The sequence below is a fragment of the Atheta coriaria genome, unplaced genomic scaffold, assembly GCF_025399875.1.
Source record: "Atheta coriaria isolate IRGN ID8LTWV9N9 unplaced genomic scaffold, Caltech_Dcor_3.1 hic_scaffold_2_pilon, whole genome shotgun sequence".
NCBI classification, from domain to species: Eukaryota; Metazoa; Arthropoda; class Insecta; order Coleoptera; family Staphylinidae; genus Dalotia; species Dalotia coriaria.
The window spans coordinates 4639611-4665420 of NW_027045444.1; the positions used below are offsets into that span (position 1 = coordinate 4639611).

Consider the following 25810-nt stretch of genomic DNA (forward strand, 5'->3'; position numbering starts at 1 on the left):
CGCGCCCGAAATGATTGTTTAATTTGTTTAAATAATGTGTGTGCGTTGGTATTCTTGTGCAGTGTTAATATTAATTCAACTAAAATTACAATCGCCGAGCGCAGCGGGTCGAAAAGTTCGGAATTATGTAATGATGGAGGATGTTTGCGCGCTTGCTGTGTGAATTGTCAATGTTTGCGGACGACAGAATCGCGAAACTTCGGCTGATATTACAACAAACTTTAATAATAAGTGTGTTTGTGTGTGTCTGTGTGTGTGTGGAATAAATAACGGAAAAGTACAAGTTTTTAATTTAAATTTTAAGTATTGAAGTATTGAGCTGTTCATAGTTTATTTTTCACGTTGTGAAATTTATATTTTTTAAATTTAAATTAAGGGTGGAAAATGTAGGGCAAACAGGATGAAACTTTCAGAGAATATTCCGAAGAGTTGCGTTTTATTATTAATGAGATATTGATTAAATATTGCAACGGATTGTTGAGTTATGAATGATTAAAGTTGGAATTTTATTTATTTTTTATCGAATAAAGTATGATTTTTTTTAAAACTGCATAAATGTTTAAATAATGAGGGGAATGTTATGAAAATGTCAGATTATATTCCTAATGAGTTCTATTTTTGATTAGTGCAGAATTCATTGCCCTATCTCACAGGATTCCTTAGTTACAGGACAACAAAGTAAAAAGTATTCGATAAAATTAAAATTATCAGAAAAACTAAATACACGCTTGTGTAATATTGGTATTAAGCGAGGAAATAATAGGGCAAATTCAATAAATAATACAGGATACACGAAGAAATAGTCCTTCTTGTTAATTATGAAAGGATTTGTTAAATATTAATAAGGATAATGAAGTTATTAGAGTTTAAAGTCGATATTTCAGTTTTGCTGTTTTCTGAACACAAATATTTCAAGAGTGCAAAAATGCTAAAAGAAAAGCAAATATTTCTTCAAAAATTCAAAATATATCCAGAAAGAGTCCTACTTTTAATTAGTGAAAAAACAGTATCCTATTTTAAAGGATTTTTCTCAAAATTCGTCAGAAAAACATATTTTAGAAAAATTCGCGTTAGGGTTGTAATTAATTACAACAAAGTAATAAAACCCTCCATATGTGCTCTCAAAGAGTTCTTCTAACATATTCCAAAAGAAATAGTCAAATATATTAAACGAATTATAAATTACAACAGTTCAAAGTGCAGCAATAACACAACTGTTTGAATATCAATTAAATACCAAAAATAACTGCAAAGAATCCTTAAAAATCTCAAAAAAACATTCAACAAACCTTCAAATTTTAATTAAAAAAGAAATTAATATCCTACCTATAAAGACTTTCAAGCTACGCGTGTTTAAAAAGAAATCTTCAACTTTTTTCAACTTTAAAATCCAATTAGGAAGCAAGACACATTTAAAAACTGATTACTCATGGACGTGGACAAAACTGACGAATATATTTAAGAAACTCCGCAAATATATTCCCAAAAAGTCCCAAATTCATATACCAACGAGAAAATGGGCTTATCATTAAAACTTTCCGAATTACAAGCGTTCAAAGACAAAAAAAGAATCTTCATAAAAAAAACACCAAACTAAAATATCATTTAACATCAAAATCATCCACTTTCATCACTCAATTTACATATGAGTAAAACACACACCATACGTGCATAGAATGTAATCAAATTTAAGATAATGCAGATAATAAGATAATAAGATTCATGAAGAAAACACTGCTATTATTTTATATTCCAGGGAGTTGTTTTCGCTAGCTGGCGGTATTTTTTGATTCTCATGACAATTGGCATAAATTCCCTATTTTAAGACTTTAAAACCCACCCGGGAAATGGGTTAATGTGATGGCGCATCCCCCGAGAAAGTTGGAAAACGTTCAAGTCTAATAAACATTCCCAAACGCACACGTCAACGTGTTTTCATCCACAAATTATTAATTAACTCAATAACCAAACATGCTACAAGAATAATTCTTTCTCTAATAGCTAAAACATCAACTAGTGAATCTAATAATATTAAAATTATATTGATACAATTAATTAATTATTATTTAATAAAATTAATGTTTTTTGACAGAAAATTTTAGTTTTTCGGCTATAATTCTTAAAATAATAAATATTTTTGTATCAAATTTAGATAGTTTATGTATAATTTATCCTAGAATCTATTTTTGAAAGAATCAATGCCCTAACGTGATTATTTGATGAGATATTAATTAAAATGTAAATTAATGCACTTTTTCAATTGGATTGTTACATAAAATAAATGAATGTCATCGCCGCCATCATCATCGTGTTAACATTCACGAAGATATACTCACTACACCGCTGAAGACGACGACGACGACCGCGAGTGAACGCCCAACCGTGTGTATATCCCTATCTGTGTCCTACTTTCCTGTCTTTCGCCATTTAAGAACACACAGCCGACGAACGCACGCACACACCTATCTATCCGCTGCTGCATGTACATGGCCGAGCACAACAAATGAAGATTCCCGATTTTTCCCTGCTTTAATCCTAAATGTGTACAGGTGCTGAATGATACTCACCGTTTCTCGATGCTGGAGTCCTCTCCGGCGTGGTCGCCACGCGGCGAACGCATCCCAACGGCCGTAATCCACTGCGAGTCGGGCGCATCCGAAACAAAGACACTACTCTCTCGCCGCATATACACACCTCGCTCGCAACGACGGGCGCGCTCACATTTTGCGCCGATTTCCCGACGCGCCCGGCCGGCAGACTCGCACGCGCGAAGAGTATGCCTCGCGGGGGTGGCGTTTACATACACGAGGGCGGTTTGCACGCACGGTCGCGATGACTTTCGGGGTTCTGTCTTCGGGCTCTTCGCTCACCGCACCAGCGCACCGACGGCCATTTTGATCACGGCGGCGGTGTTCTTGCGCCTGCGGACCCCAATCGACAGTGATGCCAACGTAAATGTGAAGAAGAAAAACCCTAGGGGAGATTCAAACAGAATTATTTTACAAAAATCGTTTAAAATTAATATTTAAACAAGAAATATTAATTGTAGTTGCATTATTAGTAAATTAAAATGTAAATTTAAGCAAAATTTAGTTAAAAACATTGATTTTAGCATAAATTGTTTTAAAATCTTTAGGTAGGCAACACAACATACACCAATTCATAAAAATTGATTTTTTAACGTTTTAAACATTAATTAAATACATTTTAATATTACACTAGCAAAAAACTAATCATTTTCAACAAAAACTATAAAATTTATAACAAATAAACCCATTTTAAGCAACTTTAACTTAAAAATTCATAAAAATATCACCCTTCAATCATTTAACCTAGGCAACCCAACATACACCAAAAGTTACTACATGTTACCAAAACTCCTCCAACTTTCAAACTCCACCAAAATTAAGTTTGCACTCATTTCAAACTCTAAACATGGAGGAAATACAAATATATTTTGAAAATATCTCATCTCTGTCTCTGATATACAATAGTCATAATATTCAACACTATATAATAGAATATATAATTAATTCTCTATACTTGTATGTATAATGTATTTAAAACGCCCTAACCTAAATCTTATAACATGGTGATAATTGTAAAAACACAAAACGCGACGCTCGTCTAAGTATAAAACCATCAAACGTAAACCTACATTAGAAAATCGAAATTATTCATTCACAAATTCACCTTCGAAACAAAATGGCGTCCGTGCACGATGAATTCATCTTAAAACAAAAATCTTAAATAGAAGCTATCGCAAGGCACATGTTTCCATTGTATTCGGGAAAGAATCATCAAAAAAATAAAAAATGGCGGCGTTGAAAACTACGAACCCACGTAGTACTTCAACGGGATACACTTTGCCTTGCGCTTGAGTTTTATCTTCGACTGTGCGCGCAGCTTCGCCTTACAGATACCTTCATGCATGCGTAGCTTCAGCGTGGATTTGCGCATCTCCCGCGGCGCATCGCCTAAATTCTTCTGACGTTCACTACGTCGTCCGACAGATGACCGCGTGATATGTTCATGCATAACCTGTGTACTTGCCGTGTTGTTATTATTATTATTATTATTCGCTTGTTGTTGTTGTTTAGCTGGTGGTGTTTTATTATTTTCTTTGGTTTTCGGTACTCTGGACGCTGACGAAGATGGCGTCTCCACATCCACGGCGTTTTTCTTATTACTAAACAATAAATTCTGCAGTAGACGCTTCTTGTCCGTCGACAGCGCCATCTTCTTCTTTATACCTTTCTTTTTGAAAGCTTTATCTTTATCCTTTTCTTTCACATCTGTCGCAATATTCGCTGTCACATTGGTATTCGGTGTTGTGTTTTTCCGCTCGCGTAACACACGTGATTCGCTACTAATCGCAACTAATCGTGAGCAGTCGTTATCCCGTGGACTTCGCCTATTTCCACTTCCACTTCCAGCAACACCGCTAGATGTCGCAGATTTTTCTGTTTTCTCTGCTTGTGCTTGTGGTGAGTTATTGCTACGCAAATTAAATTTCCTTTGAATATTCTTTTTCTTTTTATCAGCGTCGGCGTTATCAAACGAACTCGACGTGATTTCGTTGATTTGTATATCATTCTCGTCTTCTTTCTTTGGTTGTGCAGTACAAGGTGAACATGTGGATGAAGAAGGCAACGCAGGATGACTATTTGAGGTTAAATTCGTTGGTTCAACCAGTGTATACGGATCAAACGCGGTGCTTTCCCTGGGTTTACTCATAACCCTCGATGGTGGATCAACATCCACATCATTATCATCTGCTTTACTACTATTAATATTAACATTACTACCAACTGTTGTAGCAGTATTAGTATTAGTAGTAGTATTATTCCCTATACCGATAGATGGCGTAACAGGCGGTGTCACACTCCTCGGTATACTCTTCAAACACCTCTCCATGATATTCATCCGTGCTTTCTCCCTCTCCAATCTCTGCGTGCGTAGTACTTGCGCACGCGGCGGCCCAGGCGGGTCCAACATCAGTGTAATCACCGATGTGTTATCCGCGCGCATTTTTGTATTACACCAACGATCCAACGCGCGTTCCACCAGAGTTTTACTCGGGTTGATCCAGTGTGGGTTCGGACTGAACAGCGTGGCTTCCTCATTACGCCTCTCGGCTTCCTGGACAATATGCACTGCCATCTGTGGGCTGAGCATGTTATACAACCCGTCTGTGCCGAAGATTAAACATCGAAATGTGGATGTGTCGATGACATGCACGCTGACATCCGGTTTGGGTGAAACAACAAATTCACCGTTGAATGGATTATAAGACCAGAGATCGCCTAGACTGCGTGCCACTGCAAGGAAAGGGATTTCATCGATTGGGGTTGATCGACGCACGGGGCCTTTGTGACCAATGCGGGGGCGGTTCCAGACAACACGTGGGACACCCATCTTGGCGATTACTTTACCACCGGATTGCTCAATCCGGGCGAGTTCGTCTTCACACTCGGGTTTGTGGTCTTTTGTTAGGGATTTTGCTTGCCAGTCGGTGCAGCCGGGGTTTTGGTAGCCGAGGGTTATGCCGGAGTCGCCAACATGGCCGACGTAGATTTTCCCACGGCGGATGAAGGCTATACTTGCGGTTGTTCCGGCGGTTGAGGGTAAACCAGACGCGGTTTTCGGCCATTTTTCTATTTATATTAAAAAATAGGTTAAAAATTTAATTTTTAAGGTTATATAATGAATTATACTACCGTGCACTTTCCACATCGCATGATGTGCATCAATAAAACCATCTTTAATCGCTGTAAGAACATCCGCGTCATCTTCACACCAAAACCTCTGGTCTTTGACGATAATCTCCATTAAGTGTTCCTTGGCGAATGCAGCAGCTTCCGCTCCGCCATGTCCGTCAAAAATACCGAAAAATGCATATTCGAGATCTTTCTCATCGTCGGTCTGTTGATAAGCCACCGCAAAGTAATCCTCCATATATTTACGACCTAAAAATTATTAAAAATAAATAAAAATATTAACATAATCTTAAATTTTATATGTCTGTCAAAATTCTAACCTCCTTGTTGACAGTGCCCTGTCACTCTGAGATTAACCCCAACAGACGTCCGTTTTGTACTTGTCGCCTCCCCTGGCGGATTTTCACGCCGCTCACTCGCCGCCTCCATAATCACGTTGTAAATTATACACAAACACACACGAAAATAAACACAGAAAATTTTAAATACGTCCCATGTATGTGCTACATTTTGCGCGGTGTGTGTTGGGTTGCCTAGGGTAAACAAGCACAGATGTTAGATGTCCACTTGTTTTTGTTTGTAACACTTTCGTATTACACGCGTCGCAAACATAAAATCGACTTGATACTTGCCCTATTTTCACTGTATTTCACTAGTAATCACTTTATTTATACAAAATACTCAACATTTGGTTGTTTTCAACATGTTCCGACGTGTTTCCTGCACGTCTTGCACTTGCACTGCGTCCGTTACGTTAATAAACACGACGCACACGCAATAAACGCGTAAATGTGCGCTGGGATGATTCAGATAAACAAAACACTGTCGTACTGTCGTTGGATGACTTTTACGTAAGATAACCGCCGAAGATTTTCTGATCCGACCGATAGATTTCACTTCGCTCTGCCCGCAACGTTTATCGAGTGCTGCGTAAGCGTCACACCAATGCACGCACACACTGTTAGGTCGTGTGTTGTTGGTTGGTAGGGAGTAGAAAGCTGCAAGCGAGCGAGCGGGCAGTAAAATGCAAATGAAAAACGCGCGCGCGCTGATGCTTGCGTCGCTTGCGAAACCAGCGAAACAAAACACTCGCGGCGTCGTTTGTTTGTGCTGGCGATAGAGCGCAAAGATACGCGTGTGCTTGCGATAGAATAAAAAACAACTAGGCGCAAGGCATGATGGGTAATTTGGAAACGACGCATAAATGGTTTGTGGTTTCAGCTGATAGGGGGCGCTGGAGAGTGGAGTGAATGTTTAAAATATGAGTAATGTAAAGTATAATGTAAATAATATCATATTGCTGGACGAGGCATAAACATCAAACATTGTGTTTCATTAAATAAATTTATAGATAATAATTTTGTTCTAGAAATTATGAGTGTTATTCGTAGTCAGAGACAATTTTGCGTAGTTTTTGAAGATTTTTAGTTGTTAATTAATGAATTATTCGAAAATAAAACAAGTTACAGTGATAAATCATTGATTATATAATTAATTATTATATTATGCATCTATTTTAGTTAAATTTATGCTTTTAAGTAAATTAAATAACGATTTATGAGCAATTTTCGAAAAAAATAAAAAATTTACTTAATTTGTTTATAACTTTTAGTGTAAATGTTTTAAATGCATAAAACACACTATAATAGATGTAGAATTTTATAGAGAAGTTAAATCTGAAAGAAATAATAGCGTATTTCTTTGCGTTTTCGATTTATTAACAAATAACTCCGACTCTGTTGGCATACACACAACTTAACCTCACATTTTTAGTGATGTGCACTTAGAAAACAAATTCAAACACGTGTAACTCGTGTAAAATCAAACAAAACAACGAATTGTAAGTGTAAACACGTCTTATAAACACATCTTAATCAATTTTACACTTTACTAACCAAAAACAATATTATTACAATTAAAAACCTCTTTTTTAGACAAATTTTAACAAACTTCGAAGATTTTTACCCAAAACACTCAAAAAACCATGGAGAATGATGATAATAAACAAGTTAAGAAGCCTCCAATGACAGATGAGGAGCGTCTTGCCTTAGCAGCGAAATTAGACAAAGATTTAGACGATTTCATCGAGAATTTACCAAAAAGACAACCATCAACAGAACCACTTGATGAAAACTGGCTTGAAGTACATTCAAAACAAATAATTCTATCAAAAACATTTAAATTTACATAAAATATATTTTCAGGAGTTTGATAAACACCCATTCTTCATGAAAAAAGTCCCTGAACCAGGCGAAGAATTACATCCACTCTATGAAGGCCTGCAACAACTCAAATATGACCCCAATGAGAATACACCTGAAGAACTAGCTTTATCCTATAAAGAAGACGGCAATTTCAACTTCAAACACAAGAATTATCGACTTGCTGTGATTGGATACAGTGAAGGCATTAAAGTTAGATGTGGAAATGCTGAGATTGAAGCCAGTTTATATAATAACCGCAGTGCGGCGCACTGGTTCCTACAAAATTACAGGTTAGATTTAAATCTAATCAAAAACAAAGAAATTTAACCTTAAAAATTAATTTTTAAGGTCTTCGTTGAGAGATGCTGAGTCAGCATTGAAATACAACCCGAATCATGAAAAGGCCATGCAGAGAGCGGCGAATTGCTGCCTAAAAACACAGAAATTCGATGATTGTATCAAGTTTTGTGATAGAATCTTAGATAAAATAAAAAATGCAGATATTTCTGAGGTTAGGAAACAAGCTGTCAATGGTAAAAAAGCAGCTGAACGTAATGAGAGGAAAAAACAAGCGGAAATTAAAAAGAAAACACAAGAAGAGAATATGTTAATCGATGAATTGAGTAAATTAGGTGTGAAATTTAATCGCAGTAATTTATCATTACTACAACCACAATTTGCGGAATTGGAAATGCATCATGTGCATCTTAATAAAGATAAAATACTCATCTGGCCTGTTGTGTTCATGTATCCAGAGCATAAAACCATGGATTTCGTTCAGCAATTCCCTTGTAATTCAACGTAAGCAAATTTAACTTTAATTTTTTAAATTTTTTGTGATTTTTAATTTTATGTATTATTTTATAGGTTTCAGGAACAATTGGAGCTTGTTTTCGATGAGAAGCCTGCTTGGGATCAAAATGGCGAGTATAAAATTGAGAATTTGAATGTTTACTATGAGTATGACGCGAAGAAACGTGTGAAACGCGTTGGGAAGCAGAAAATGTTAAGTGAAGTCTTACAACAGCCAAGGTACAAACATTTCTAACTTCAATTTTTTTAAAATTATTATTTTGATGATGATGTGTAGTATTAGGTATTAATTGTGATTTATTACTTACAGTTTTGTGCTGACTGCAGGAACACCTTGCTTTCTCATCACTGTGAGTGGAAGCGAAGCTGAAAAACAATTTTTATCCAGTTATTAATTGTTATTAATCAATAATTTGAAAATAAAACTCGTTACAGCAAAAAATCATTGGTTTTTTAGTCAATTATTGAATTCCTTTGCATTTCGACTATTTTTTTGTTTTTAATTACTTTAAATAACAAGCTATAAACAATTTTCGAAAAACATCAAAAAGTGAACATTTTACTCGTAAATTAAAAGCGATAGAAGGGAACGAATCACAGGGTGTTAATCTACGGACCTTTCTCTATAAGATAAAACAGTTTAATAGGAAATCTAAGAGATAAAATTTTAAAACTTAAGAAAAAATTGCCAATTGCTTGATACTTTTTTTCGACGATTTTTGATAATTAATATCTTCTAAACTAAAAGAGATAGAAACCAGAAAATTGTTGATTATGGAAGATTAGAAAATTCTCTATCAGATAGAAATTTAAAATAATTAAATATCGTGGGGTAAAGGGTCGAAAAACACGACTAAAAGTGCTAAAAAGTGACATTTTTCAATTTTTGACGATTTTTTTCAAATGCGAATATCTCGTAAACTAAAAGAGATATTTAAGATCTGATCACAGGGCGTTAATCTACGGGCCATTCTCTATAAGATAAGACAGTTATATTGGAAATCTAAGAGATAAAATTTTCATTCCTAAGAAAAAATCGTCAAGGGGGTGCTTGATACTTTTTTGATAATTAATATCTTCCAAACTAAAAGAGATAGAAATCTGCAAATTATAGATTATGAAAGATCTCTATCAGATAGAAATTTAAAATAATTAAATATCATGGGGTAAAAGGTCGAAAAACGTGACTAAAAGTGCTAAAAAGTGACATTTTTCAATTTTTGACGATTTTTTTTCAAATGCAAATATCTCGTAAACTAAAGGAGATAATTAAGATCTGATCGCAGGGCGTTAATCTACGGACCATTCTCTATCAGACAAGAAGTTAAATTGGAAATCTAAGAGAAAAAATTCATTCTTAAGAAAAACTCAAATACGACCCCAATGAGAATACACCTGAAGAACTAGCACTTTCCTATAAAGAAGATGGAAATTTCAACTTTAAGCACAAGAATTACCGACTTGCTGTGATTGGATACAGTGAAGGCATTAAAGTAAGATGTGGAAATGCTGAGATTGAAGCTAGTTTATATAATAACCGCAGTGCGGCGCACTGGTACCTACAAAATTACAGGTTAGATTTAAATCTAATCAAAAACAAAGAAATTTAACCTAAAAATTAATTTTTAAGGTCTTCGTTGAGAGATGCTGAGTCCGCATTGAAATACAACCCGAATCATGAAAAGGCCATGCAGAGAGCGGCGAATTGTTGCCTAAAAACACAGAAATTCGATGATTGTATCAAGTTTTGTGATAGAATGTTAGATAAAATAAAAAATGCAGATATTTCTGAGGTTAGGAAACAAGCTGTCAATGGTAAAAAAGCTGCTGAGCGTAATGAGAGGAAAAAACAAGCGGAAATTAGAAAGAAAACACAAGAAGAGAATATGTTAATTGATGAATTGAGTAAATTAGGTGTTAAATTTAATCGTAGTAATTTATCTTTACTACAACCACAATTCGCGGAATTGGAAATGCATCGTGTGCATCTTAATAAAGACAAAATAACCATCTGGCCTGTGGTGTTCATGTATCCAGAGCATAAAACCATGGATTTCGTTCAGCAATTCCCCTGTAATTCAACGTAAGTGAATCTAACTTTAATTTTTTTAATTTTTTAGGATTTTTAATATTTTGTTTTGTTTTAAAGGTTCCAAGAACAATTAGAGATTGTTTTTGATGAGAGACCAGCCTGGGATCAAAATGGCGAGTACAAAATTGAGAATTTGAATGTTTACTATGAGTATGACGCGAAGAAACGTGTGAAACGCGTTGGGAAGCAGCAAAGTTTGAGTGAAATCTTACAACAGCCAAGGTATAAACATTTCTAACTTCATTTTTTTACAATTATTATTTTGATGATGATGTTGTAGTATTAGGTATTAATTATGATTTATTACTTACAGTTTTGTGCTGACTGCAGGAACACCTTGCTTTCTCATCACTGTGAATGGTAGTGAAGCTGAAAAACAATTTTTATCTAGTTATTAATTGTTATTAATCAATAATTTGAAAATAAAGCATGTTACAGCAAAAAATCATTGGTTTTTAGTCAATTATTGAATTCCTTTGCATTTCGACTATTTTTTGTTTTAATTACTTTAAATAACAAGCTATAAACAATTTTCGAAAAACATCAAAAAGTGAACATTTTACTCGTAAATTAAAAGCGATAGAAGGGAACGAATCACAGGGTGTTAATCTACGGACCTTTCTCTATAAGATAAAACAGTTTAATAGGAAATCTAAGAGATAAAATTTTAAAACTTAAGAAAAAATTGCCAATTGCTTGATACTTTTTTTCGACGATTTTTGATAATTAATATCTTCTAAACTAAAAGAGATAGAAACCAGAAAATTGTTGATTATGGAAGATTAGAAAATTCTCTATCAGATAGAAATTTAAAATAATTAAATATCGTGGGGTAAAGGGTCGAAAAACACGACTAAAAGTGCTAAAAAGTGACATTTTTCAATTTTTGACGATTTTTTTCAAATGCGAATATCTCGTAAACTAAAAGAGATATTTAAGATCTGATCACAGGGCGTTAATCTACGGGCCATTCTCTATAAGATAAGACAGTTATATTGGAAATCTAAGAGATAAAATTTTCATTCCTAAGAAAAAATCGTCAAGGGGGGGTGCTTGATACTTTTTTTCGACGATTTTCGAGAATTAATATCTTCCACAGTAAAAGAGATAGAAATCAGCAAATTATTGATTATGAAAGATTAGGAAATTCTCTATCAGATAGAAATTTAAAATAATTAAATATCATGGGGTAAAAGGTCGAAAAACGTGACTAAAAGTGCTAAAAAGTGACATTTTTCAATTTTTGACGATTTTTTTCAAATGCAAATATCTCGTAAACTAAAGGAGATAATTAAGATCTGATCGCAGGGCGTTAATCTACGGACCATTCTCTATCAGACAAGAAGTTAAATTGGAAATCTAAGAGAAAAAAATTCATTCTTAAGAAAAAATCGTCAAGGGGGGGTGCTTGATACTTTTTTTCGACGATTTTTGATAATTAATATCTTCTAAACTAAAAGAGATAGAAACCAGAAAATTGTTGATTACGGAAGATTGGAAAATTCTCTATCAGATAGAAACTAAAAATAATTAAATATCGTGGGGTAAAGGGTCGAAAAACGCGGCCAAAAGTGCTAAAAAGTGACATTTTTCAAATTTTGACGTTTTTTTTCAAATGCGAATATCTCGTAAACTAAAAGAGATATTTAAGATCTGATCGCAGGGCGTTAATCTACGGACCATTCTCTATATGATAAGACAGTTAAATTAGAAATCTAAGAGATAAAATTTTAAAACTTAAGAAAAAATCGTCAAGGGGGGGTGCTTGATACTTTTTTTCGACGATTTTTGATAGTGAATATCTCCTAAACTAAAAGTGATAGCAACCTGAAAATTGTTGATTACGGAAGATTAGAAAATTCTCTATGAAAAGGATATTAAAAATAATTTAATTTAATGAGGTAAAAGATCGAAAAACGCGGCCAAAAGTGCTAAAAAGTGACATTTTTCAATTTTTGACGATTTTTTTCAAATGCAAATATCTTCCAAAATAAAAGAGATAGCGACCAGCGGATTGAAGATTACGAAAGATTAGAAAATTCTCTATTAAACAAAATTATATAAAAAAATATAACAATACACACGCCCAATAAACATATTATAATCGATTTTACACTAAACTAATTTAACAAAAATTTCAATGCACCTGGTTACTTTGCTGTATATCATGTTGCATACATTAAACTCACCCTGGATATATTAATACAACCCCTCATAAAATATTCAATAACAAAAATACTATATCATTTACTCAATCTAATCAACTTAATCATTTCTTTAGTTCCTACCATCAGTTGTACTAATCATGCCGTCGAACACAGACGATTTCCGTGCGCGCATCGCCGCGTTCACAATCAACGGCACACGCGTCGACGAATACGTCGTCGGTGTCCTACGCATGCGCAACATCAACCTAATCAACTTAGGACTAAACATTCCACGATTATTAATATTCATCACACTCATATTCATCTTCATACTGGGTGTAATCTTACATCTAATCCGACATTTAAGTAACAATTCATTCATCTACGCCGAATGCGCCGCTGATTTCCCTGTGATAATCTCCGGCATAAGCGCAGTGTATTTAAACTTTGTGCATATAAAACAATTGAAGCATGTTTTGCCTCTGATTGACACATTCGCGGATTTCCGCCATCATCGACGCCCCGAGACATTTGACAGCTCGAATCAAATCATGACAATTTTGGGTATATGCCTGACTATAGGTTATGTTGCCGTTGGGACCTTCGCGATGATTGCGTTTGGGGTTATGAAGTGTGAGGAGGGGACACAGGATGGATGTGGGTTGATCATGCCGGTGTATTATCCGTATGTGGATACGGATTTTGGAGTGGGGAGGTATGCCGTGCAGGTTGTGCAGGTTATAGGTGGGTTCGGGTGCGCCATCTGCACGTTTGTGATTTCGTGGATTTATATTACGCACTCGGAGTTTTTGAATACGTATATGGATCAGTTGAAGGTTATGTTGGCGGCGATTGCGAAGGATCCCGATTTTTATCGAAGGAGGTGGAGGTTTAGGGAGTGTGTTATGTATCATCAGAGGATTTTAGAGTGAGTGCATTAGTATTAAATAGGTACAATATTTCCTTAATTTTAATTTATAAAAATGAGAAATGAGAAAATTGAATCTGAATATTAACTTTTAACCTTTATTTTATGATCATTTTGTTATATTTTTAAAACAAAAATTTGCTTAAGTGCTTTTTGCGTGAAAGCGTCACTAATACGTATGCATATTAAGTTGCATATATTTCTAATGCACGTGCAAGAGATGCGCATGTGTGAGTAGTTATTAATTATGTAATTATAAGAAATTATAAGAAATCAATGAATTAAGATATTGTAATTGTTTGTGAATTATGTCATTCTCTTTCTTATTTATTTCTTATTGCTATTAATATAATGCATGTTATTATGACACGTGGTATTCTTTACGTTTAATTTGTAGTAAAATACTTGTGGCGCACGTGTAAAAATATTGATTGTAAATTATTATTGTTTTTGTTGTAACTTTTGATTGAATTACAATTTCTTCACTATTTTTTCTTTGTTGGGAAGATAATTAGTTATATTTTCTGATGTAAAATTGAAAAATTAATATGTTGTCAATTAAGTCGGTAAAATATCAAAATTAATTAAAATTTTTGATTTAAAAATACAATTTTAACTTTAGAAGCAATTTTCAACAATATTTAAATAAATATAGATATTAATTTGATTATTAATTGAAATTTTACTTAATTAGCTATCATTTAATGCAAAAATTATTTAAATATTTACGCAAAGTTTTGAGAAATACGAAGAAAATGTCATTAAATCAAAAAATGTTTGTGTTTAATTTGTTTTTATATTTATTTTTAAGGCTAGCAAATGAATTAATGCCCCTTTCATCAAATATCTACGTCGTGCACGTTGTCAACTCGCCAATAATCATGAGTATGATCGTCTATCAATTAATGCTAGTAAGTTTCCACTTTAAACCAATTTAATCAACAAAATTAAACTATTTTCTTTTTTTTTTCTTAGGAATTCAATGTTATCTTCTTTATGCATTTACTTCTATGGACATATGCAACCAGTATCGGTTGTGTAGTGGGCCAACGTCTCAGTGACATGGTGAGTAATTATTAAAACTCAAAAAATTAATCAAAAAATTAATTATTGTAATTAACAGAGTGAATCTCTGCATGAAGCTGTCTACTGGTCGATACCACTGAGCGGCGATAATCTGCTAACTCAGTGGCGGATTACGGCCTAGGCGCACTAGGCGCGCGCCTAGGGCCCCGGCTGCCTGGGGGGCCCCGGCTGCGCTGCCTGAGGGGCCCCTGGCACTTATATGTCCCATATAGACATAGTAAGTATTTAAACTTTGTGCATATAAAACAATTGAAGCATGTTTTGCCTCTGATTGACACATTTGCGGATTTCCGCCATCATAGACGCCCCGAGACGTTTGACAGCTCGAATCAAATCATGACTATTTTGGGTATATGCCTGACTATAGGTTATGTTGCCGTGGGGACTTTCGCGATGATTGCGTTTGGGATTATGAAGTGTGAGGAGGGGACACAGGATGGATGTGGGTTGATCATGCCGGTGTATTATCCGTATGTGGATACGGATTTTGGGGTGGGGAGGTATGCCGTGCAGGTTGTGCAGGTTATAGGCGGGTTCGGGTGCGCCATCTGTACGTTTGTGATTTCGTGGATTTATATTACGCATTCGGAGTTTTTGAATACGTATATGGATCAGTTGAAGGTTATGTTGGCGGCGATTGCGAAGGATCCGGATTTTTATCGAAGGAGGTGGAGGTTTCGGGAGTGCGTTATGTATCATCAGAGGATTTTAGAGTGAGTGTAATAGTATTAAATACAATATTTACTTAATTTTAATTTATAAAAATGAGAAATAGGAAAATTGAATCTAAATATTTATTTTTAAGCCTATTTAAATTGCATATATTTCTAATGCACGTGCAAGAGCTGCGCATGTGTGAGTAGTTATTAATTATGTTATTAAATTATAAAGAATCGATGAATTAAAATATTGTAATTGTTTGTGAATTATGTCTTTCTTATTTATTTCTTATTGCTATTAATATAATGCATGTTATTATGACACGTGGTATTTGTTACGTTTAATTTGTAGTAAAATACGAGTAAATAAGATGTATGGCACACGTGTAAAAATGCTGATTGTAAATTATTATTGTTTTTGCTGTAACTTTTGATTGAATTGCGATTTCTTCCCAATTTTTTCGTTGTTGGGAAGATAATTAGTTATATTTTATGATGATCATCAAAAATATTAATTTATTGATGGTTAAGTTAGTTAAAACTCATAATTAATTAAAATTTTCAACTAAAAAACACAATTTTTTAGTTTTAGAAGCAAATTTCTATGAGTTTCAAATAAATATTGATATTAATTTGGTTATTATATGAAATTTTATTTAATAATTGTTAAATTCAAAAGCTATTTAAATATTTATGCAAACTTTCGAGAAATACGAAGAAAATGTCTTGAAACCAAAGATTTTTTGTGTTTAATTTGTTTTCCTCTTTATTTTTAAGGCTAGCAAATGAATTAATGCCACTTTCATCAAATATCTACGTTGTGCACGTCGTCAACTCGCCAATAATCATGAGTATGATCGTCTATCAATTAATGCTAGTAAGTTTCTTGATTAAAATCGATTTAATTTACTAAAAACTTTTTTTTCATCTTTTAGGAATTCAATGTTATCTTCTTTATGCATTTACTTCTATGGACATACGCAACCAGTATCGGTTGTGTAGTCGGCCAACGTCTCAGTGACATGGTGAGTAATTATTAAAACTCAAAAAAATTAATTTTAATTATTGTAATTAACAGAGTGAATCTCTGCATGAAGCTGTCTACTGGTCGATACCACTGAGCGGCGACAATTTGCTAACCAAAGATATGCTCCTAATGATGCACATGGCGGAATTTCCAATTAAAATGACCGGCGGAGGGTTAATCTACGTCGATTACTTATTAATGGTTGCTGTAAGTGCCAATTAAATGAATTACTCGATTAAAACGTTTAATACCGACGTATTTTTCTGTTTTAAAGATTGCCAAGACCGGATATTCATATATGGCACTATTCTAATGTTTTAAACTATTGTGATTGTTGTTATTTATTAATAAATTGTAAAAAATTAAAAATTAAAAAAAAGTATTGAGAGTATTGAGAGTTGTATACTTTTAGGCGTCGTCAAAGTTACTGCCACCTAGCGGAAAATATGTAAAACTGTGTTTTTAAAAATATAAAGCTACTCATACACTTAAATAATTTAAAATTGTTATAATTAAATAATTATAACATTTAAATACAAAATAATATTTTTACAACATCCAAAAAATATTTACCTATTTTTTAAATATAAATTACTATTCCTATTTCAATTATTTATTAAAATAATAAATATTTTTCCTAAAGTGTACACTCAACTTTATATAAACTGTCAAATGTCATAAAACAAACCCCAAAGGTTATGTGCAGCGTCCAGCCGATGTTTTGATGAATTAAAACCGAATTAAAATCAACAAAACCCACAAAAATCATCAAAAAACACCTCGCATCAATAAACAAAGGTACAAATTATCACCCCCCATAAAAATATACTCTCTTTACTTTAATTTAATTTAGTAAAACAATTTTCCCTTTAGTTAAAACTGAATCACACAATGAAAACCCGAAACAAATCCAAACTAAACAAAACCAAGTGGAAAAAATCCACGGCAATGCCTCACCATCGCCTCGAAGACAAAAACGACCTTCTCAAAAACACCAAAGGCCACATCCCGGACGTATTATACACCGACAACGGCACCGTATTCTACCCATGCAAGAACTGCTGTCGAGCATTCGCCCAGAAGACCGATCTACTCAAACATCAAGTGTTTTGCTTCAATCCAGTCACACCAGTTCAACAATCAACACCAACACTACCATTAAACTCCGTGGAGAATACCATGGACTCCAATGAAAAAACCACCAAATCTCCATCAGCATCAGCATCAGCATCAGAATTAAACAACAACTACAATGAACATGGAGTGGAAGTACTTGAACTAGACTTTCAAATTGATAATAAGTCAAAATCCACAATAAAAACAAAAGTAGAAGAGAAAACATTAAAAGTAGACACAATTCCACATGGTATAAACTCATTCGACTTGAAAACAAAAGCGAAAATTGTTAAAACATTAAACAATTCACTGGAAAATAATGGATTTACTGTTTTTGTGATGAATAACGGCGATATCGTCACGAAAATGTACGCTACCAATGATTATCCACAACTGGAATTCATCACACGTTTAACCACTGATAAAGAAACAAACGTAGAAAAGGTACACATCACTCTAAAACGTTCCCAGAGTGATTCTCCTGATACCCTACCCAAGGAAATGAATGATTTACCAGAAATACCAAAATTACTCGAGAAAATCTTCGGTCAAGACGAGTTATTCACAAGATTAAACCAACAAAACGAAGAAAACGACGTTAAACAAGCCTCGGATGAGATATTAATGCACATTGATGAGGAACACTTCCCCACTGATGATCAAGTGATGTCCATGGCAGGCAGGGATGGAACTATTGTCTTAGAAGATTTGGATATTCATATATGTAAGCAATGTGGGGCTGTGTATCACACATTGAGTGACCTGGTGCTGCATGATAAGTATGACCATCGGAAGATTAAGAAAAAGTTCTCGTTGGAAGAGGTGGAAAGGTTTGGGGTTGCGTTTAAGAATAGCGTGGATAATGAGTGTCCGATTTGTTTTAAGAAGTTGAAGGGTAAAGGTAGTTGGCCAAGACATGCACAGTCGCATAGTGAGGTGGGGATGTTTCAGTGTGCGGTGTGTAAGAAGAGGTTCACGAGGGATGATCATAGGAAGAATCATGAGAGTAGGCATGTGATTTGTGTGGATTAGTGGATTGATGATTTAGTGGAGTTGGAGTTATGGGTGCAATATGAGGGTTTTTAGGTTTTTGATGAATTTTTGGTGAAGAATTGGTTGGTTTTTGGTTTAATTTTGTTTAGGGGTGGGTGGTTAGTTGGGGTATGATGTAATGAAGGAGTTTTTGTTGAATGGTGGTTTGTTTAGGAGTTATGAGGGTTTGAAGTGAGAATTATGATGATTTTTATGATTTTTTTTGGTTCTTTGGTTATAAGTCAAGAAAAAATGAAGGAATTTTGAAATTATTTTGGTGGGTGATAAGAATGATGGTAATGAATAATACTTGAAAGTTTGAACAAAATTGGAGTGATAGTTTTCTCAGAACATTGAAAAATGTGACTTAATTAAAAAAAAACATAAAATATAATATTTTATCGAAAAAATTGTTATAACTTTTAAACGCTTGGTCTGATTCTAACGAAATTTGGTATTATCAACCCCAAGAAACTATACTTTAAGCTGATAAAATGATAAACAATTAATTTTTTGTTTAAACAAAGTTATTATGGTTTTTATGTGAAAATTTTCGATAATTTTATGTTTTTTTGTAGTTTCTTGTTAATAACTAAAGAAAAAATGAAGGAAGATTGAAATTTGTCTGGGAAGATATAATATGGCTTGTAATAATTAATCCTTGAAAATTTAAACAAAATCCAAGCAATAGTTTTCTCAAAATATTGAAAAAAGTGACTTATTTTTCGAGAAGTTCTAAAATATAATATTTTATAGAAAAACACTCATAACTTCTTAACGCGTGATTAGATTTTAATGAAATTTGCAATGATGAACCCCAAGAAGTTTGACTTTAAGCCTATGAAATGCTAAACAATTAAGTTTTTGTTTAAACAAAGTTATGATTAGTTTTATAAACAAAACGAATTTTGATTTAATTTTTTACGCATCTTAGCGGTTTTTCTTTAATATCAACCAAAATATTCATCAAAAAAGTAAATCCTTCTTACCAGACATAACCAACAAGATTATACATAACCTCAACTAAGTTTCAACTCGATACCACTTTTAGTTTTTGCACAATCATCAAAAACATAAACAAAAACCTCAAAAACCATGTAATTGTAACTCGTAACTCTTAAAATGCAATATTGACTGATTGATTTCTATATATTTCTAGAATAACTAATATTTTCTATTAATAAGATTGCACTTTACACGAAGAATAACATTTAACTGTTTAAATCTATATTTTATGCAATATTAGACTGATATTCGCCTTATTATTCTTTATACTCTTGAAAAATATCAAGAAATGTAAACAAATGAAAATGATAATCAAAAATTGTTAATAATTAGTCTACATTTGATGCATTTACGATGACGAGTGCATTGAATTTGTTACGTATTCAGGCTGAATACCTCTTTGAGCGATTCACGACACGTCCTGTGATGTGCCATGTTGCGTCACACACGCGTGAGGTAATTGATTCGTCGGCGACGCATGGAATGCAAATGAAGCTCCAAATACGATCGGCATACATATTATACTCGTACAAAACGCGAGCAAACAATGCAACTAAAAGACTAAACACTAAACCGATCGCAATTGAAGGAAATTTTGTGAATTTTGTGTTTTGTTACTACTCTCATCATGTATTATGTTATTATTATAACTACAGCATATCAGCACCATAATTATTTAGTTTTATAGTGGATACTTAGTGTATGGTTACTGTGTGGGTTATGAATATTTCATCTTTTCACCTGATTATTGCAATTGGAAAATTAAAATGGAAATTACGTTTTCATGCGTATTGTATTTATGAATTATGCATTATATTATGATTATTACTTGATTGTTGAATTAGAATACCGAAATTACTGTTTGTTTAGTGATTGGAGTGAATTTACGAATAAAAACTTTGAATATAAAGAGTGCAAAAGTGTTTTTTCTGTTACTTTTTTCTTTGATTTGATTGTAAGAAGTGAAATATTTAATATTTTCATTTTATTTTTATGTAGGAATACAAAGGAAGAGTTAATTAAGCAGAATTTAAATGTTTGAGTGAATTTCAACTGAAAATAACAAAATGGCGATGTTTTAAAGTTAAAATTCCAAGTTTTTACCTGTTTTTAATGATTTTTCTTGGTTATTTGTTTATAACTTCGAGAATAATTAATATTATAATGTAAAACTGTTTTGGGGATGTAGCTAGATATATTTTTGTACTATTTACAAAGTTTGAACAACTTTGAACCATAAATACCAAAATGGCGTTGTGTTAAAGCAAACTTTTCTATTTTTGAACTTTTTCCGATGATTTTTCTCACTAAATTCTTTATAACCTCAAAACTACTAACAATTTCAATTTAATTTTGATTAACTGAACTATATCTAGGGCCCCACTGAAGCATAATCCGCCACTGTGCTAACTAAAGATATGCTGTTAATGATGCACATGGCGGAATTTCCAATTAAAATGACCGGCGGAGGGTTAATCTACGTCGATTACTTATTAATGGTTGCTGTAAGTGCCAATTAAATGAATTAGACGATTATCGAGTTTAATATTAACGTATTTTTCTGTTTTAAAGATTGCCAAGACAGGATATTCATATATGGCACTATTCTAATGTTTTAAACTATTATTATTGTTGTTATTTATAAATAAATTGTGAATAAATTGTAAAAAATTAAAAATTGAAAAAATATTGTGTATTGAGCTTTGCATACTTTTAAGCGTCGTCCAAAGCTACTGCCACCTAGCGGAAAATACGTGAAACTGTGTTTTAAAAATATAAAGCTACTCATACACATAAAAAATTTAAAAACGTTATAATTAATTAATTATAACATTTATATACAAAATAATAATTTTAACACATCAGAAATATATTTATCTACTTTTTAAATATTAATTAATACTTCTATTCGCATTATTTCCGATAATAATAAATATTATTCATTAAGTGTACACTCAGCTTTATATTACTGTCAAATGTCATAAATCAAACCCCAAAGGTTATGTGCAGCGTCCAGCCGATGTTTTGATATCTTAAAACCGAATTTAAATCAACAAAACCCACAAAAATCATCAAATAAAACACCTCACATCAATAAACAAAGGTACAAATTACTACCCCCCATAAAAACATACTCTCCTTACTTTAATTTAATTCAATAAAACAATTTTTCAACAGTTAAAACTGAATCTCACAATGAAAACCCGAAACAAATCCAAACTAAACAAAACCAAGTCGAAAAAATCCACCGCAATGCCTCACCACCGCCTCGAAGACAAAGCCGACCTCCTCAAAAACACCAAAGGCCACATCCCGGACGTATTATACACCGACAACGGCACCGTATTCTACCCATGCAAGAACTGCTGTCGAGCATTCGCCCAGAAGACAGACCTACTCAAACATCAAGTGTTTTGCTTCAATCCAGTCACACCAGTCCAACAATCAACACCAACACTACCATTAAACTCCGTGGAGAATACCATGGACTCCAATGAGAAAACCATCAAATCTCCATCAGCATTAGCATCAGCATCAGAATTAAACAACAACTACAATGAACATGGAGTAGAAGTACTTGAGTTAGACTTTCAAATTGATAATAAATCAAAATCAAGCACATCTGCATTAAAATCAAAACTAGATGAAAAAGTATTAAAAGTAGACACAATTCCACATGGTATAAACTCATTCGACTTAAAAACAAAAGCAAAAATTGTTAAAACCCTAAACAATTCATTAGAAAACAATGGATTCACTGTTTTTGTGATGAATAACGGCGATATCGTCACGAAAATGTACGCTACCAATGATTACCCACAACTGGAATTCATCACACGTTTAACCACTGATAAAGAAACAAACGTAGAAAAGGTACACATCACTCTAAAACGCTCCCAGAGTGATTCTCCTGATACCCTACCTAAAGAACTCAATAATCTACCAGAAATACCAAAGTTACTCGAGAAAATCTTCGGTGCAGACGAGTTATTCACAAGATTAAACCAACAAAATGAAGAAAACGACGTTAAACAAGCCTCGGATGAGATACTAATGCACATTGATGAGGAACACTTCCCGACTGATGATCAGGTGATGTCTATGGCTGGCAGGGATGGTACTATTGTCTTAGAAGATTTGGATATTCATATTTGTAAGCAATGTGGGGCTGTGTATCACACGCTGAGTGATTTAGTGCTGCATGATAAGTATGACCATCGGAAGATTAAGAAGAAGTTCTCGTTGGAAGAGGTGGAAAGGTTTGGGGTTGCGTTTAAGAATAGCGTGGATAATGAGTGTCCGATTTGTTTTAAGAAGTTGAAGGGTAAAGGTAGTTGGCCACGACATGCACAGTCACATAGTGAGGTGGGGATGTTTCAGTGTGCGGTGTGTAAGAAGAGGTTTACGAGGGATGATCATAGGAAGAATCATGAGAGTAGGCATGTGATTTGTGTGGATTAGTGGATTGATGATTTAGTGGAGTTGGAGTTATGGGTGCAATATAAGAGTTTTTGGGTTTTTGATGAATTTTTTGGTGAGGAATTGGATGGTTTTTGGTTAGATTTTGTGTGGATGTGGGTGGTATGTTGGGTTATGATGTTATGAAGGAATTTTTGATGGATGGTGGTTTAGTTAGGAGTTGTGAGGGTTTGAAGTGGGAATTATGATGATTTTTATAATTTTTTGGGTTTTTTTTTTGTTAATAATTAAAGAAATAATGAAGGAATTTTGAAATTATTTTGGGAGGGTGATAATAATGATGATAAGGAATAATACTAGAAAGTTTAAACAAATTTGGAGTGATAGTTTTCTCAGAATGTTGAAAAACGTGACTTAATTTTTGAAAAGATTAAAATTTAATATTTTACAGCAAAAATTGTCATAACTATTAAACGCTTGGTTCGATTTTAACGAAATTTATTATTATCAACCACAAAAAGGTTTACTATAAGCCTATGAAGTGATAAATAATTAATTTTTTGTTTAAACAAAGTTATTATGGTTTTTATGTGAAAAATTTTGATAATTTAATGATTTTTTTAGTTTTTTTGTTAATAACTTGAGAAAAAATGAAGGAATTTTGAAATCTGTATGGGAAGATATAATAAGGATTGTAATGAATAATCCTTGAAAGTTTAAACAAAATCCAAGCAATAGTTTTCTCAAAATATCGATAAAACTGACTTAGTTTTTGAGAAACTCTAATACGAATATAGACTTTTATAGAAAAACACTCATAACTTTTGAACGCGTGAATAGATTTTAATGAAATTTGCAATAATTCACCCAAAGAAGTCTTACTTTAATCTTATGAAATGATAAACAATTACTTTTTTGTAAAAACAAAGTTATGAATAATTCTATGAAGAAAACCAATTTTGATTTAATTTTTTACGCATCTTAGCAGTTTTTCTATAATACCAACAAAAGTATTCATCAAATATCTGAATCCTTCTTACCAGGCATAACCAACAACATTACACATAACCTCAAATTTGTTTGAACCCTATATCTCTTTTAGTTTTTATGCAATCATCAAAAATGTAAACAAAAACCTCAAAAACCAAGTAATTGCAACTCGTAACTCTTAAAATGCAATATTGACTGATTGTTTTCAACATATTTTTAGAATAACTAATATTTTCTTTTAATAAGATTGCACTTTACTACTTTTTATGCAATATTAGACTGATATTCGCCTTATTACTCTTTTAACTCTTGAAAATAACAAGAAATGAAAACGATAATCAAAAATTGTTCATAATTAGTCTACATTTGATGCATTTACGATGACGAGTGCATTGAATTTGTTACGTATTCAGGTTGAATACCTCTTTGAGCGATTCACGACACATCCTGTGATGTGCCATGTTGCGTCACACACGCGTGAGGTAATTGATTCGCCAACGACGCATGGAATGCAAATGAAGCTCCAAATACGATCGGCATACATATGTTATTATACAGAACGCGAGAAAACAATGCAACAAAAAGACTAAACACTAAACTGATCGCAATTGAAGGAGTTTTTTTTTGTGAATTTTGTGTTTTGTTACTACTCTCATCATGTATTATGTTATTATTATAACTTCAGCATATCAGCACCATAATTATTTAGTTTTATAGTGGATATTTAGTGTATGGTTACTGTGTGGGTTATGAATATTTCATCTTTTCACCTGATTATTGCAATTGGAAATGAAAATGGAAATTACGTTTTCATGCGTATTGTATTTATGAATTATGCATTATATTATGATTATTACTTGATTGTTGAATTAGAATACCAAAATTACTGTTTGTTTAACGATTGGAGTGAATTTACGAATAAAAACTTTGAATATAAAAAGTGTAACAGTGTTTTTTTCTGTTATTTGATTGTAAGAAGTGAAATTTTCAATATTTTCATTTTATTTTTATGTAGAAGTACAAGGAAAGAGTTAATTAAGCAAAATTTAAATGTTTGAGTGAATTTCAGCTGAAAATAACAAAATGGCGATGGTTTAAAGTTTAATTTTTAAGTTTTTACCTGTTTTTAATGATTTTTTTTGCTTATTTGTTTATAACTTCGAGAATAATTAATATTTTAACGTAAAACTGTTTTGGGGATGTAGCTAGATATATTTTTGTACTATTTACAAAGTTTGAACAACTTTGAACCTTAAATACCAAAATGGCGTTGTTTTAAAGTCAACTTTTCTGTTTTTACGCTTTTTCCTATGTTTTTTCTTACTACATTCTCTATAACCTCAAAACTAATAACAATTTCAATATAATTCTTAGGTTAGTTGTACTATATATTAATTTTGAAGTTATTTGCAAATTTTCAGCCATTACTACTAAATAATACCAAAATGGCGACGATGCAAACCCGAATTTCATCATTTTCCCAGCAATTTTATGTTTTTCTTCACTAAATTGCCAATAAAATAAGCAACAATCCAGATTTTCATTCCAAAATCTCTAAAATCAACTTTTGT

At 33.0% G+C, this 25810-nt stretch overlaps 6 protein-coding genes and 1 long non-coding RNA gene across 8 annotated transcripts; 6 read left to right on the forward strand and 1 right to left on the reverse strand.

The window, feature by feature from the left end:
- Positions 1-3436: 3436 nt before the first annotated feature.
- On the reverse strand, positions 3437-6851 carry Pp2C1 (protein phosphatase 2C). 2 transcript variants are annotated; one of them, XM_065314174.1, is made up of 4 exons: positions 6353-6851; positions 6041-6253; positions 5721-5969; positions 3437-5657 (listed from the first exon to the last, which is right to left on the reverse strand). In XM_065314174.1, the coding sequence occupies exons 2-4, from the start codon at positions 6147-6149 to the stop codon at positions 3832-3834; spliced, it is 2184 nt and encodes a 727-aa protein (XP_065170246.1). In that variant the 5' UTR covers positions 6150-6253; positions 6353-6851; the 3' UTR covers positions 3437-3831. The 2 variants fall into 2 exon arrangements, with proteins under 2 accessions (XP_065170246.1, XP_065170238.1); XM_065314166.1 differs by having other exon boundaries at positions 6041-6851.
- Positions 6852-7413: 562 nt separating this feature from the next.
- On the forward strand, positions 7414-9179 carry LOC135803246 (DNA polymerase interacting tetratricopeptide repeat-containing, protein of 47 kDa-like). The gene is made up of 6 exons (XM_065316842.1): positions 7414-7560; positions 7655-7863; positions 7925-8214; positions 8273-8725; positions 8792-8956; positions 9048-9179. Exons 2-6 carry the CDS (start codon positions 7705-7707, stop codon positions 9130-9132), a joined length of 1152 nt encoding a protein of 383 aa, XP_065172914.1. The 5' UTR covers positions 7414-7560; positions 7655-7704; the 3' UTR covers positions 9133-9179.
- A 461-nt stretch (positions 9180-9640) lies between these two features.
- LOC135803340 (DNA polymerase interacting tetratricopeptide repeat-containing, protein of 47 kDa-like) lies at positions 9641-11274 on the forward strand. Its single transcript, XM_065316934.1, has 5 exons — positions 9641-9653; positions 10100-10310; positions 10368-10820; positions 10887-11051; positions 11143-11274. The coding sequence occupies exons 1-5, from the start codon at positions 9641-9643 to the stop codon at positions 11225-11227; spliced, it is 927 nt and encodes a 308-aa protein (XP_065173006.1). The 3' UTR covers positions 11228-11274.
- Positions 11275-13892: 2618 nt separating this feature from the next.
- LOC135799196 (uncharacterized) lies at positions 13893-14951 on the forward strand. The gene is made up of 3 exons (XR_010549926.1): positions 13893-13904; positions 14716-14815; positions 14880-14951. It is a non-coding gene; the product is annotated as an uncharacterized lncRNA (long non-coding RNA).
- Positions 14952-15326: 375 nt separating this feature from the next.
- On the forward strand, positions 15327-16689 carry LOC135803341 (uncharacterized). Its single transcript, XM_065316935.1, has 3 exons — positions 15327-15703; positions 16427-16526; positions 16585-16689. The coding sequence occupies exons 1-3, from the start codon at positions 15327-15329 to the stop codon at positions 16687-16689; spliced, it is 582 nt and encodes a 193-aa protein (XP_065173007.1).
- A 649-nt stretch (positions 16690-17338) lies between these two features.
- LOC135802616 (uncharacterized) lies at positions 17339-18931 on the forward strand. The gene is made up of 2 exons (XM_065316222.1): positions 17339-17474; positions 17550-18931. Exon 2 carries the CDS (start codon positions 17568-17570, stop codon positions 18822-18824), a length of 1257 nt encoding a protein of 418 aa, XP_065172294.1. The 5' UTR covers positions 17339-17474; positions 17550-17567; the 3' UTR covers positions 18825-18931.
- A 2881-nt stretch (positions 18932-21812) lies between these two features.
- LOC135802605 (uncharacterized) lies at positions 21813-25185 on the forward strand. The gene is made up of 2 exons (XM_065316212.1): positions 21813-21933; positions 22008-25185. The coding sequence occupies exon 2, from the start codon at positions 22026-22028 to the stop codon at positions 23289-23291; it is 1266 nt and encodes a 421-aa protein (XP_065172284.1). The 5' UTR covers positions 21813-21933; positions 22008-22025; the 3' UTR covers positions 23292-25185.
- The last annotated feature ends 625 nt before the right edge of the window (positions 25186-25810 follow it).

What these genes read in the sequence shown, in the direction of transcription:
- LOC135803341 (XM_065316935.1), top strand. Translation starts at nt 15,327, where the DNA reads ATGACTATTTTGGGTATATGCCTGACTATAGGTTATGTTGCCGTGGGG. An exon ending in TATCATCAGAGGATTTTAGA is followed by an intron (nt 15,704 to 16,426) that starts GTGAGTGTAATA and finishes TTTATTTTTAAG; the next exon opens with GCTAGCAAATGAATTAATGC. An exon ending in TCGTCTATCAATTAATGCTA is followed by an intron (nt 16,527 to 16,584) that starts GTAAGTTTCTTG and finishes TTCATCTTTTAG; the next exon opens with GAATTCAATGTTATCTTCTT.
- LOC135803340 (XM_065316934.1), top strand. An exon ending in TGGTACCTACAAAATTACAG is followed by an intron (nt 10,311 to 10,367) that starts GTTAGATTTAAA and finishes TTAATTTTTAAG; the next exon opens with GTCTTCGTTGAGAGATGCTG. An exon ending in CAATTCCCCTGTAATTCAAC is followed by an intron (nt 10,821 to 10,886) that starts GTAAGTGAATCT and finishes TTTGTTTTAAAG; the next exon opens with GTTCCAAGAACAATTAGAGA.
- Pp2C1 (XM_065314174.1), bottom strand. Translation starts at nt 6,149, where the DNA reads ATGGAGGCGGCGAGTGAGCGGCGTGAAAATCCGCCAGGGGAGGCGACA. An exon ending in AGGGCACTGTCAACAAGGAG is followed by an intron (nt 5,970 to 6,040) that starts GTTAGAATTTTG and finishes AATAATTTTTAG; the next exon opens with GTCGTAAATATATGGAGGAT. An exon ending in TGCGATGTGGAAAGTGCACG is followed by an intron (nt 5,658 to 5,720) that starts GTAGTATAATTC and finishes TAATATAAATAG; the next exon opens with AAAAATGGCCGAAAACCGCG.
- LOC135803246 (XM_065316842.1), top strand. Translation starts at nt 7,705, where the DNA reads ATGGAGAATGATGATAATAAACAAGTTAAGAAGCCTCCAATGACAGAT. An exon ending in TTGATGAAAACTGGCTTGAA is followed by an intron (nt 7,864 to 7,924) that starts GTACATTCAAAA and finishes ATATATTTTCAG; the next exon opens with GAGTTTGATAAACACCCATT. An exon ending in CAATTCCCTTGTAATTCAAC is followed by an intron (nt 8,726 to 8,791) that starts GTAAGCAAATTT and finishes ATTATTTTATAG; the next exon opens with GTTTCAGGAACAATTGGAGC.
- LOC135802616 (XM_065316222.1), top strand. Translation starts at nt 17,568, where the DNA reads ATGAAAACCCGAAACAAATCCAAACTAAACAAAACCAAGTGGAAAAAA.
- LOC135802605 (XM_065316212.1), top strand. Translation starts at nt 22,026, where the DNA reads ATGAAAACCCGAAACAAATCCAAACTAAACAAAACCAAGTCGAAAAAA.